The 12,530-nt window shown below is 37.0% G+C and overlaps 1 protein-coding gene across 1 annotated transcript in view; it reads left to right on the forward strand.

Annotated features, from left to right (window-relative positions):
* Nucleotides 1-4,504: 4,504 nt before the first annotated feature.
* Nucleotides 4,505-12,530, forward strand: part of LOC128746275 (uncharacterized) — a 123,380-nt gene continuing 115,354 nt past the window's right edge. Inside the window, exon 1 of the mRNA XM_053843324.1 lies at nucleotides 4,505-5,023. Coding sequence (XP_053699299.1) covers nucleotides 4,505-5,023 — 519 coding nt within the window. The remainder of the gene's footprint in view (nucleotides 5,024-12,530) is intronic.

Raw genomic sequence — 12,530 nt, forward strand, 5'->3', positions numbered from 1 at the left:
TTTCCCGTGTTTATTGTCTCATTGTTTGTTACTATCTGTCCTGTTTTTCCTCTTTGTTTTAATTTTTTCTTGTGTATATCTTTCCGTTTCCGTTTTTTTCCGTTTTTCTTTTTTCGTTTCTTTCGGTTTCCATTTCGTCTCTTTCGCACTCTCCTGCTTCAACTCTCCTAACTCTAACGAGAAGGTTTTCTTCCATTTTTTTAATCTTTCCTGTGACGTTTATTATGTTCTCGACTGCCTTTTTTCAATTGTTTCGCGAATATCCTTTTTTGTCTTCCGTTTTTTGCCTTTTCCTTCCCGTTTTACCTTTTACCGTTTTTCATTTTTCTTTTTCTGTCTCATTTTCCCGTTTTTCTCGGCTACTTTATCAATTGTATCAATTGATTTTATTATTTTATTAGGCCATTACAAATATTTTATAAAGTTTTTGTCCTTCCGGTGTTGGGCCACTGAAGGGAAGGGGGGAGGGGCGAAAAAAAACAAAGAGATTTTTTCAACCGAGCAAAAAAATATGCGTTTTAAGCATTTTTACTTAAACTTTAATCGTGCACACCATGGGCGTAGCGACGGGGGGGGGGGGTTTTGGGGGTTCAAACCCCCCCCCCCAGACCAAAATTTGTTCTATACTTAGCTTGAAATTTCACAGCCAGCTGTTTAGAGCACAGGAATATTTACGAGGCACGTTGTACGATCCTCGTCGTCGTCAGCAGCAGCTTAGAGCCGGGTGGGTTCTTACTGTTTTAAGCTCTATTCAACCCGATCTTGGGTTACTCGTCGCTCATTTCCCAGGCGTCTTTGAAGTCGCAGTTTTTTTATTTAAAAAATAAAAAATGTCACTTTAGACCTGAACGAGCCATCTCGCCCGTTGAGTCCCTCTGTTCTGGGTGCCGGTGGGGTTGTTGTGAAAAACTGTTTTCCTTACGACCTGTCCGGTACACCGTGGCTTACCGATTTTCGCCAAATGTACGTCTCCCCAATCTGTATCTATTTATTAATTAACTTTTTTCAATGGCGTTTTCAACCAGTGGTTGGTTCGCCCGAAAAGCAGTATCTATTACCTTTGATTCATGCACCTACGCTGCTCTTAGCTTTCAGCTTGTACTCCTCCAAATGTCGTCCGCAAAGGCGCGTATGCCCTGCATCAGTCTTGTCAAATCTATAAAAAACTGTCGATCTAGTAGAGGGTTCGTACGGCGGCTTATGCCTTTTGATCGCAGCGTTTTACGAAGAGCAAAGCAGGTTCGATGTCCTGTTTGATTACGTCGCTTGTTTTATCTGAGATAAAAGATATTACTGGATTCTCTGCGAGACAAATAGCTTTGTTAAATGTAAGAAGATTAGAACAATGTAACATCCGTATAAATAGAATACTGTTGTCCGAGATAGTTTAGTTGCGTAATATAGATGGTCAAGTACGATCATGCGGTGTTTTATTCTGATGAAAATTTGTCCTGTTTCGCTGTCCATTGAAAGCTGATACTATTAGTCTTCTGGCCCACAGGATAAGTTCAAAATAGTGGGTATCGTGCTTTCGTCTGCGGATTTGTGCTGTCCGTAATCGGTGAGCAGTAACATCGCTGGATCTTCTTATTTGTGTTCTCCATGGCTATCAGCGATCCCACATACGCGAACTCATCTACCACTTTTGGTTAATGGTTAATTTAATTTTCAACGCGTTTATTTTAGGCTGAATCCTCCTAGCCACCGCTTTCAGTTTAGCACAAATGGCCTCTGCACTGGCAAAGTTTCTGGTTTTAATATCAAAGTCACCTGCGTAGCCAAGAAGTTTGCTGCCTTTTTTGAAAATCAAACCACCGGTTTCGAAATCTACTCGACGGGTCACTTCAAGAGCGAAGTTTAAAATCATGCAAGATAAGTTGTTAGCAGCACCATCATTGCGTCCCGAAGAGACTCAATCCGATGGACTCTAACAGCCTCTCCCAGCCGAGATTCGAACATACGACGTATCTCAATGCCAACTGAGAGGCAAATTTTTAACATTTGGCTTCTATTATTTTAATATTATCTTTTTAGTCAAAAGAACACTCAATTTCAACCAAAATAGCTTTTAACTGAAAATAATTCCCGATTTCCTGAATAAACTCCTGACGGTTAGGCTATGTTAGATTTTTTTTGTAAAACCCCCCCCAGGAAACATTTCTGGCTACGCCCATGGTGCACACCAAATCAATCCTTTCTTTTTACATACACGTTATTATTTTCCAAGCAAAATCCTACAAAAAGGAAGACAAAAATGATAGAAAAAATTTTCTGCCGATTTTCTGAAATTTCATTGTTCGAATTTCCATTTCTGTTTTGTGTTAGAAGCGTTAACTCCACCCGAACACTTATTTTTTTGCCCCTCGATTTTTCACGGCAATTTCCAAGGTGGGGGGGGGGGGTTGACAAAAACTTTAAAAACAATTTGCAATGGCCTTATTTATTAGTTATTTATTGTACACCACATTGCGTTGTCTTTATTGGTCCTTTATGAGTTTTCTTCTTTTCCCTTTTGATTCTCTTTTTTCTGTTCCTTTTTCCTTTTCTCGTTTTCTCTTTTTCTTTCCATTTTCCCATTTTTTCCGTCACGTTTGTTTTTCTTTTTCTGTCTATATATCTAAATATCCTACATTATTCTAGTTTTCCCAATTTTCTCTTGGTTGATTTCCTCTTTTCAGTTCCCTCTTTCTCTTCCTTTGCTGTCCCGTTTTCTACCCTGTTTAGTCCTAATTTGCCTCTTGTTTTTCTTTTCTCTTTTTCTTCCATTTTCGGCTGCCTCCTGTTTTTCGTTTTATCTCATTCCGTTATTTCTCTCCATTTTCCGCTTTTTGTGTTCTCGTTTCCTTATTTGTCTGCTCCCGTAATTTATCTTTCCCGTTTTGTTCTATTTATGTTCCGTTTTCCTCGCTTTCTGCCCAATTTGTGCTCATTTTCTTTCTAATTTTCCTTGTTTCTCTTCCATTTATTGTCCCTATCGGTCCAGTCTCCTCATTTTTGACCCTTTTTTGTTTTGTTTTTTCTTTTTATCTTCCGTTTTATTTTTTTAGTTTTTCTCTTTTTACGTTCCGTTTTTCGTTTCCGTTGTGTTACGATTTTTCTTTCGTTTTCCTTTTTTTTCGTGCCAGGTTTTCTTTTTTTCTCTTTTATGTTTTTCCTTTTTTCTATCTCGTTTGTCTAATTTTTGTTAAATTGTCATCGAAAGGGATGAAGTGCAGTGCAGTCTACAGTACTCCTTGACTGTACATATAATGGAATCTGTCCTCTTCAGCCTATAAAGAAATTCAAAATGTGCAAATCGCTTCCGAGAATATACTCGTCCACTCATGATTAATGATCTTGGCATAAAGTCTAATGGTATTACTCTCAACAAATACAGAGAAAACATAGATGAATCTTATCTTGATGCAGAATAAAAAATAACAGCAGTATGTCTAATTCAATATAGTGCATTCTACTAAGCATACCAGCAGTGGAAGTACAGCCTTATCGCAAAGCCAAGGGGCCAACATCCTCCATTGAGCACACAATTTGTCAAGGTGTTGAAGCAGCAAATTGTAACAAATCACACCGAATTGAACATGACAACATGCTCGTCGCACCGCTCCACCGGTTTCGCACCTCCACCGGAAATCGGTCCAATTTACCGGATTAATACCGGGAAAACTGCATACCGACCGACCAATGTTGTTGTTACTGTTATCGAGCCCGGTCTGAAAGCAGTTCCATGTAGGATGTATGGCAAACAAGCCGGGGCCATTGTAACTGTTAACAATAAATCAAACCGCACAGGTTGAGTTCCCTGCGTCTGCCAACCGCTTCCGCTCACCTGGACGGACTGGTGCGGTGGAGCTCATCGACCTGCTGCGCGTATGTGTGAGTGTGAAATGCAAACAGCCATTGTGTCCCGGCATTGTTCTTCCGGTGTGCCACGCCACGCCATGCCAGCGCCATCGCCATCGCCAAACCACAGTGTCAATGTTGTCGCACTCACTTTCTGCTCTACGCTGTGCCTTGTGTAAACACCGTTACCGGGTGGCGTGCGGTGCGGTGGTGTGAACTATTGCTTTTACTACACAGGATTTCAAGGTGTTCAAGGTAGGACAGAATGGCAACAGCTGTCATGTGCTTGGAAGTGCTTTCGATTGAGAGAATTATTTATTGTTTAAAATAAAAACGGGAGCGGAGATTACCGATTTGGTTCGACGGATGTCGAACCTTGTCCTTTTCAATGTTTCATAATATGTACTTTATCCTGAACCAATGATATGTGCTGGTTTAATTTTTCAACTGACGTTCCAATTTCCTTTTTTTTTGTCTTGCAGAACCCAAAACTCGTTACTGGGCCATAGTTTGTCGTCCCACTGCTGGGAAAACGGATTCGACAGTAGAAGTGTTGACTTTTGCTCTCCAATCCGCTGTGCCCGTGCTGTGTGTCATCCGGTGCAACGGGCATGAACAATAGCTTCCCGATTTGGACCGCCGCACCGGCGGTTCGTGAATTGTAATGACCTTTGATGGTGCGTCGGCTGAAAGCAATCAATCATCGCTGCTGCGGAGTGAAAATGCATCCCGGCAGGAGAGTAATCTCTCGTCCTCTTCGATCGCTTCCAGCAGCGTCGGTGGTCTAGGTACGATCCAGCACATCCAGCAGGGAACTGCACTGTTCGGTGGCAAACAACCGACGACAACGACGACGGCATCAATCGGCCAGCTCGAATCAACGCAGCCCCGGCCGGCTTATCTGCGCTATCGTGCCAGCGAATCTACAGCGGATGAATGCGAAAGGCGACAAAACCCAAATCCGCATCTTCTCGCGCGACAAGTGAATTGGAATTTTTACTCCGACTGCAAAGACGATTATCGGCGATCCGTGCAGGATATCTGCAACGGGACAGCCGGCCCCGGACATCCGTCATTCCCGTTGCTACCGCAAACGGAGGAAGCCCTCAAGCTGCTGCAGGAAATCGACGGGAACATTGCTGCCGTTGGAGGATTTGGTGAAAATGGATTCGGAATCCTGCTGGTAAGTGAGCTCAGCCGCGCGATAAGTCGCTTCAATTAAGAACTCTCGAATTGAATTGCGGGGTGATTGTTTTTATTAGACTTTCGTTTCTAACTTTTCGACATTTTGACAAAACGATTCTTCCCGTCCAAACCGCTGTGGTTTACTTCCGCTCTGCTGATTTCAATCAAAATTATCTGGTTGTAATCACTAGCGTGCCCAGATGTAAATAAAAGGTGGGGCACTAAACCTTTTAGAATAATGTCCTGGCCTGGTAAAACGGACTAATCGTAGGATGGCGAATCTCTTATGACTATTTTAATTTAATATCACAAAAATACCGACCGATTAGGTTGAAAACTTCGCATTGTCGGTTGCAATTGGACTTAAAATCAAAGTGTAAATTGCACTAGAAATTAGACTTGGAACTGAACTAAAAATTAAAATTGAAATTGAACTTGAAATCGGACTTGGCATTAGACATTAAATTAGGCTTGACTTTGGATTAATATGGCCTTCACAATGACATTGGGGAATAACTATTATTTAATTATTTAATTTAATTTCAGATTAGGGATTAAATTAGACTTGAATTCCCAAATAACATTCTAAAACCGCGCGGTTTTATTTGAATTTTATAAAGGTTTTATTGCGGTATGAAACATTACCTCTGGTTTTATCGTGGTGCTATGCAATACCAAGATGATACAAGTCAAAAACTATTTATAGCTACTGAAGTTTTTGGAGTGTCTTAGCAGAATTCGAAACCTAAATTAGATAAAAAAGAAAACTTTTCTTTTAATTTCAGGTACTTATAGCTAGCTATAAAATCATAATATAACTGTTAATGGAACAGATTTACTGTGATTGGTTATAACCACAATAAATGTGGTTGGCTACGACACATATCTTATATACTTACTATAAGTGGGGCGTAGTAATACAATATGGTGCACCAATCAAAGCTGATGTTTTTGCGGTTGCGTGTCAAACCGCAATGAGGTTGTTAGCTTTATGCAAAATTTTGATGGCCCGTTAATTTTAGCCACTGATTATTCCAATATGCACGATAAAATTTAATAGGCATATGCTGCACAACTACGGAAATTGCTGAAACTATGTTAGTTCGGACATTTTATTATGGTAATGGCGCTGTAAATCAAATCGAGTAGAATGATCTAACGGTAAAACTTAACCTTTTCTACTCACGGCAATACACTGAAGTCGCTTTTTACGCGGTTTTTTTACGCGACTATTTTTACGCGAATTTTGGAATTTACGCGATTTTTGACGCGAATTTCTGAATTTACGCGGTTTTTTTACGCGAATTTCGGAATTTACGCGATTTTCGGAATTTACGCGGTTTTTTTACGCGATTTTCGGAATTAACGCGGATGTGCTCAAAACGTTTTTTTGCGTAGTGTTGAAATCCATAGTTTTTTTACGCGAAATTTTGGTTTTTTACGCGAATTTTGAAATTTACGCGGTTTTTTACGCGATTTTCGGAATTACGCGGTTTTTTACGCGAATTTCGGAATTTACGCAGTTTTTTCTACGCGGGACGTATCCTTCGCGTAAAAAGCGACTTGAGTGTATATTTTCAAGTTCACAAAGCTGCCTGAGTGAGTTAGGTTTTTAAGCAGCAGGTATCAGCATTTTTGGCCAGCATACCAGACCTCATGACCTGACACTTGAAGACCACCATAAAAACTTTCCGAATAGTGGGCTTCTTCATCGGAAGGAAGTTTTACGGTGGTCATCATCAAGTCAAGGTAAATTTCTAATGGAGCTCATAGTTTTATTAGCGGTTTCATGAAATTGATCTTGAAAACCACTAGAGAACACATAATATAATTTCTTCCAGTCCTGTTTTTCCATTTTTTGTTTGTAATTTTCTCCTTTTTTGTACCGTTTTATAGGTTTTTGTTTTCACTTTTCATTCGTTTTGCCACTCTTTCTTTCATTATCTTTTTTTATGCTCCATTTCCTTTTTTCAGTCCTGTTTTACCTTGTTTTTTACTAGATTTTTGTTATTTTTTGCCGTATTTTGACATTTTTACTTATTTTCTGTTTTTTTTTTCTTTTCAGTTTCCGTCTTTTTTAACTCCTTCATGTTTTCAGCTTCGTCGGTATATCTAATTATTGATGTATCAATAATTTTGCCTTTTTTAAACGAAATTTTTTGGGTTTCTTTTTTCCTTCCCTTTTTTATTTTCCGTTTTTTAACTTTTTCTTCTCAGCTGTTTTACCTTCTTTTAATCCGTTTTGTCGGCTTTCCTTTTCCTCTTTATCTGCCCCATTTTGCCGCTTTTTGTCCTTTTATATACCTTTAGAAGTATTTTTTTCCGTTTTCGCATTTCGTCTATCGGTTTTCTGTTTTTTCTTTCTTCCTATTCTTCTTTTTTGTTTTTAGTTTTTCTTATTTTCTCTTAAGTACACTGAAGTCGCTTTTTATGCGGTTTTTTAAGCGACTATTTTTACGCGAATTTTAGAATTTACGCGACTTTCGGAATTTACGCGGATGTGCTCAAAGCTTCTATTTTTTGCGTAGTGTTGAAATCCACAAAGTTTTTTTACGCGAAATTTTGGTTCTTTTTACGCGAATTTTGGAATTGAGGCGGGTTTTTTACGCGAATTTCGGAATTTACGCGGTTTTGCCTTTCTACTATATAAATATATAGTATAAAGGTATAGAAATCACTCGAAAAACCGGAAATGGAAAGAAGGTCCTGCGGGCCGAATGTCATATACCATTCGACTCAGTTTCGAAAACTGAGCATTTTCTGTGTGTGTGTATGTATGTGTGTGTGTGTGTATGTGTGTGTGTGTGTGTGTGTATGTGACGCTTTTCAATCTCACTCACTTTTCTCGGAGATGGCTGTACCGATTTTTATGATCTTAGTGTCAAATGAAAGGTCTAGGTGTCCCATTGGTCGCTATTGAATTTCATACTGATGGGACTTTTAGTTCAAAAGTTATGTATAAAAATACGAAAAATATGGGGCTTCATTATCTCATATGTCCTTCAACCGATTTGAACCAAATTGATTGCATATGAAAGAGGAGCCTTGCAAACCCTTAACTTCCGAATTTCATGACGATTGGGCTTATAGTTTGAAAGTTACATAAAGAAATGTGAAAAAATTGTATTTAAAACATATTTTTGTAACATATAAGCATTAATTAAATGTAAAGCATCACACGATTTATTATCATTTGAAAATTACTATTGAGATCTATCAAACGAAACTGAGTTATTTAAAATCGGACGGTTCATTCAAAAGTTATTCAAACTTTAACACTTAAGCACCGTATATTAAACCGTTAAAACGTGTAAAATCAAAACATTTCAATCAAATGTTGATTGTATTCAATGTGTGTGATGTATGTGTGTATGTATGTATGTGTGTGCGTATGTATGTATGCATGTATGTATGTATGTATGTATGTGTGTATGTATGTATGTATGTATGTATGTATGTATGTACGTATGTATGTATGTATGTATGTATGTATGTATGTATGTATGTATGTATGTGTGTATGTATGTGTGTATGTATGCATATGTGTGTTTGTGATGACAATTTGCAATTTTGAAATTTGCATTGAAATTCAAGGAGAGTGTGAAACATATCAATTGTCTGAAGTTTTTGAAGTCTCTTAGTGGAATGTGGAATACGAACTCTGAAATTAAAGAAAAGAAAAACCTTTTTCCGACTAAATTCCACTATTTAATATTTATTTGCGACAGATACGTATATGCTTTGAAATAAGACACTGATGAAGCCTGCACGTTGTAGGAGAACTACGCATCTGTAGCAAATAAATATTAAATACAGTAGGATTTCGAATTTGGCAACAAATGCGTGTCGCCTATGTTGCCAAAATCGAAACCGTGCCAAAATCGAGACCCTTTTTGATATGACAAAATTGAATGTAAATGCATTGAAAATTGACTAAATGTTATTAAGCAACGATTGCAACCTTTTTCACAAAATCCGCCAAGACCTATCCATGCGGTGTAAGTAAGTTTTTGGTGACCTACGGTAAGACATAGTCCTACGGCAATAAAAATATTATTGTTCGAAACATTCTATGATTGCAAACGTTTTTCATGAACACACTTAGGGCAATATTTTTTCGTCATTTAAAGTAATGCGGAAACTGACTGATATTTAAACATACTTTTGGAAGTAAAATATTTTGTGTTGCCAAAAACGGATACTTTTGTTGCCAAAATCGAACCATGCCAAATTCGAAATCCCATTGTAGTGGGATTCAATCGGAAAAAGTTTTTTCTTTTCTTTAATTTCAGATTTCGATTGTCATTTTCTTCACTTGCTGTAACTAGCAATTAGACAAGAAAAGCAAAAAGCGAAGAAAAGCAGATAATTTAAGCATTTAGATATAGTGGTGTATAGGATTTAATATACTAATGGATTGAGTTTTCCAGATAAACTTATATAAATTACAAACAATTTTTGCGCATAGATAGATGCAATAGATGCTGTTTCCAATCAATAAATACTAGAGCTTAGAAATTTTATATAAAAATAGGAGCAAAACATTGTACGGTAGTAATTTTGTACGATTTGTTTTCGTTAGTGACACTTTAAAAGACAGAAATCTTATGTCATGCATCATATTTCAATAAATAAATCGAATTGACAAGCACTGGAAATCACATCGATCATATTTCCCATTCTCAAGCATGTTTATGGCACAGCTTTAACGATGCGATCAAGCTAATGACTATCTTTTCATGAAAGTACATTCAAAAGAAGCTTAAGTTTTGATTTTCATGCAAAATAATTATCTGAATGAGCGTCAGCTAAGAAATATTTCCATTTCTCTTTTTTTATATCTAATGCTCTATTCAGTTATTTTTTCTAATTCAGATATATTGCAAAATTGAAGCCAAGCAAACTAATAGTAAAATTTTGAGATCAACAATTTTGTTGTAGATATTCTTTTTCTTCAAAATCGAAATATAATAATAATTTTTCTGAACTCTTGTTTTTCAAAGATGCTAACTTTTGAACGCATGGTATTAATATCAAAATATCAAAAAATCTGCTAGGGTAAGCGCACCCTTAGTGGAGGTAGTACCAATAGTGGTGGTTCTTGAATAAAATACACCCTTTATGAGATAAAATGCAATTATTCTTCTAAATAACGTATATATATATTGTGCACCTGGGTTATACAGGCTCGCTTGAAATAAAAGTCTCTTCTCTTAGCGGTAAAATTAGTATTCCACTGGTTTTGCTAAGATTTCCCGGTTAAAATTTAATTCTGCATAGCTACTGAAAAAGGTTTTGAATTTTATATCTTTCTGATATTATTTATTTATGAATTTAAGAAATTTAAATTTTTGGAGCATATAGAGTAAGTACTTAATCTCATGCAAACAAGGCGTGCCAGTTAGTATAAATTTTTATTGTAGTAATTGAATGTTTAATGTGTTGCCTCCATTCTAGTTCACGATGCCTCCACTCTAGGGACCTCGATATGAACCATACCACCACTATAGGCAAACCAATGATGGTTGAAAAAATCTTTCTCTTTAGCGAAATTCGAATGTTTAATGAATCCAATCGTCATTTTCAGTAAGATTAAGAATGTTTCAATCATATCGTGTGCGCGGGTCTGTATGTTTATCCTGATATCACTGTATTTTGACCAAAAAATTGGAATTTTACTACTAAATACACCACTACTGGTACGCTTACCCTATGAACACATATTTCATATTGTCAGTTCAAAACAAGTTTCGTATGTGGCTCTAAGGCCTGAATGTTAAGGCTGTCTGTAGACCCGTATATATATATATTCATTCAGGTCTGCAAAAATTATCTTGTGTGTTTACATTATGTTTCTATAAATCACGTAAATGTTATAAAACTAAATAAGGTGTTCATAAAGTAACATAAATGATGCTTACAGGTATTTCTGCACCCAAGGAAAGAAAATATAATTATTGTACGCAATACGTTGTGAATTTGACTGGCAAATAAGAATTTTGAGGAATACAGAACGGATATTTCAAAATATTGTCAAGTTAATTAGAGATGTTCCTGAGAAATTAAATAGTGATTATTGTGGCAGTAGAAAGGCTAGGTCACGCCGCTAGGTGGATTAATTCGGGTTTTTTTACGTTAATTTCGGAATTTACGCGGTTTTGATTTAAGCGAGACGTATCCTTTGCGTAAAAAACGACATGAGTGTAGTCTTTTCTTGTCTTGTTTCTTCTTTTTTTCTCTCTCTGGTTTTTCTTTTTTTTCTGTTTCTTCTTTCTCTGTTCCTTTTGTCTTCTTTTTCTGCCCCGTTTTTCACCCTTTTCAGAAGAGTCCACTGATTTTCCACTGTTCCGTTTTTTGCCTTTATTTTTTGTTTTTCCTCGATTTTAGGCCTGTGTATCCTTTTTTCCTGTCTCGTTTTTTGTTATTTTCCATCGCGTTTCGATTTATCCGGTCTCGGTTTTCATCTTTTTTCCATTTTTAACTCCTTTTTGTTCTCTTTAGTTTAGTTTTCTTTAGTTTAGTCTTCTGTAGTTCTAGTTCTGTTCTGTAGTTGTAGTTCTATAAATAAGTAGTTATCCGCTTAGTTTTCCCCATTCCGTTTTCGTTTTGCTTTCCTTTTTTATATTTTCTGTTCCGTTTTTTTCTATATTTCTATTCTCGTTACTCCGTTTTCCTATCCCCGTGTTCCACTAGTCATCTTTTGCTGTAAAGTGTCTTTGTGTTTATTCTATTTCTGGCTCTGGCAACCATTTTCCCCGCTCCTTTTTCATTTTCGCTGCCGTTTTACCCGTTTTGCCTTTGTTTCTTTTTTTCCGTCTCATTTTCCCATTTTTGTCCCATATTTTGCCTTCTATATAATATTTGACCTCTTTTTCCATTCTCATAATTTCTATTATCGATTTTCTTTTTGTTCTCTCTTACTATTCTTCTTTTCCCTGCTGGTTTATTTTACTTTCTCTTCAGTGTTATTTTCTTGTCTTGTTTTCTCTTTTTTTCTTTCTCGTTTTTCCTTTTTTCTGCCCGTTGCTTTCTCTTTTTTTGTTCCTCTTTTTCATTTTCTGTCCGGTTTTTCGCCTTTTTCCTGAGTCTTCAATTTCCACTGTTTTTGCCAGTACAGTGGACCCCCGTTCGTTTGAACGATTCCTCATGCAAACTAACGGGGTAAGCTTTTAATTTGAACAACTGGTAACTCTAAATATGCTGGAGCTTGTGTGAACTGGCTGCCCTGTTCTTTGTTATTGTTTTGGTGGTTTGATTCAGTTGGCAGTTGCAAGCAGCGAATATTTCATTCTCCGATCAGATTTCTACCATAATCGTTGGGAAAACGCATTGTGAAACAGATTGAATACACTAGATCAGTACAAACAAATCGTGTTTATGTGCATTGTCTGCATAAGCAAATGATGTCATATTGAGAATGACATTTGAACCATTTTTAATTTGCATGTCGTGCAAACCAACGGGGTTCAAATTAAAAAGTGTTCAGATTAAAAACGGTCAAACGG

This window comes from Sabethes cyaneus, chromosome 1, assembly GCF_943734655.1.
Source record: "Sabethes cyaneus chromosome 1, idSabCyanKW18_F2, whole genome shotgun sequence".
NCBI classification, from domain to species: Eukaryota; Metazoa; Arthropoda; class Insecta; order Diptera; family Culicidae; genus Sabethes; species Sabethes cyaneus.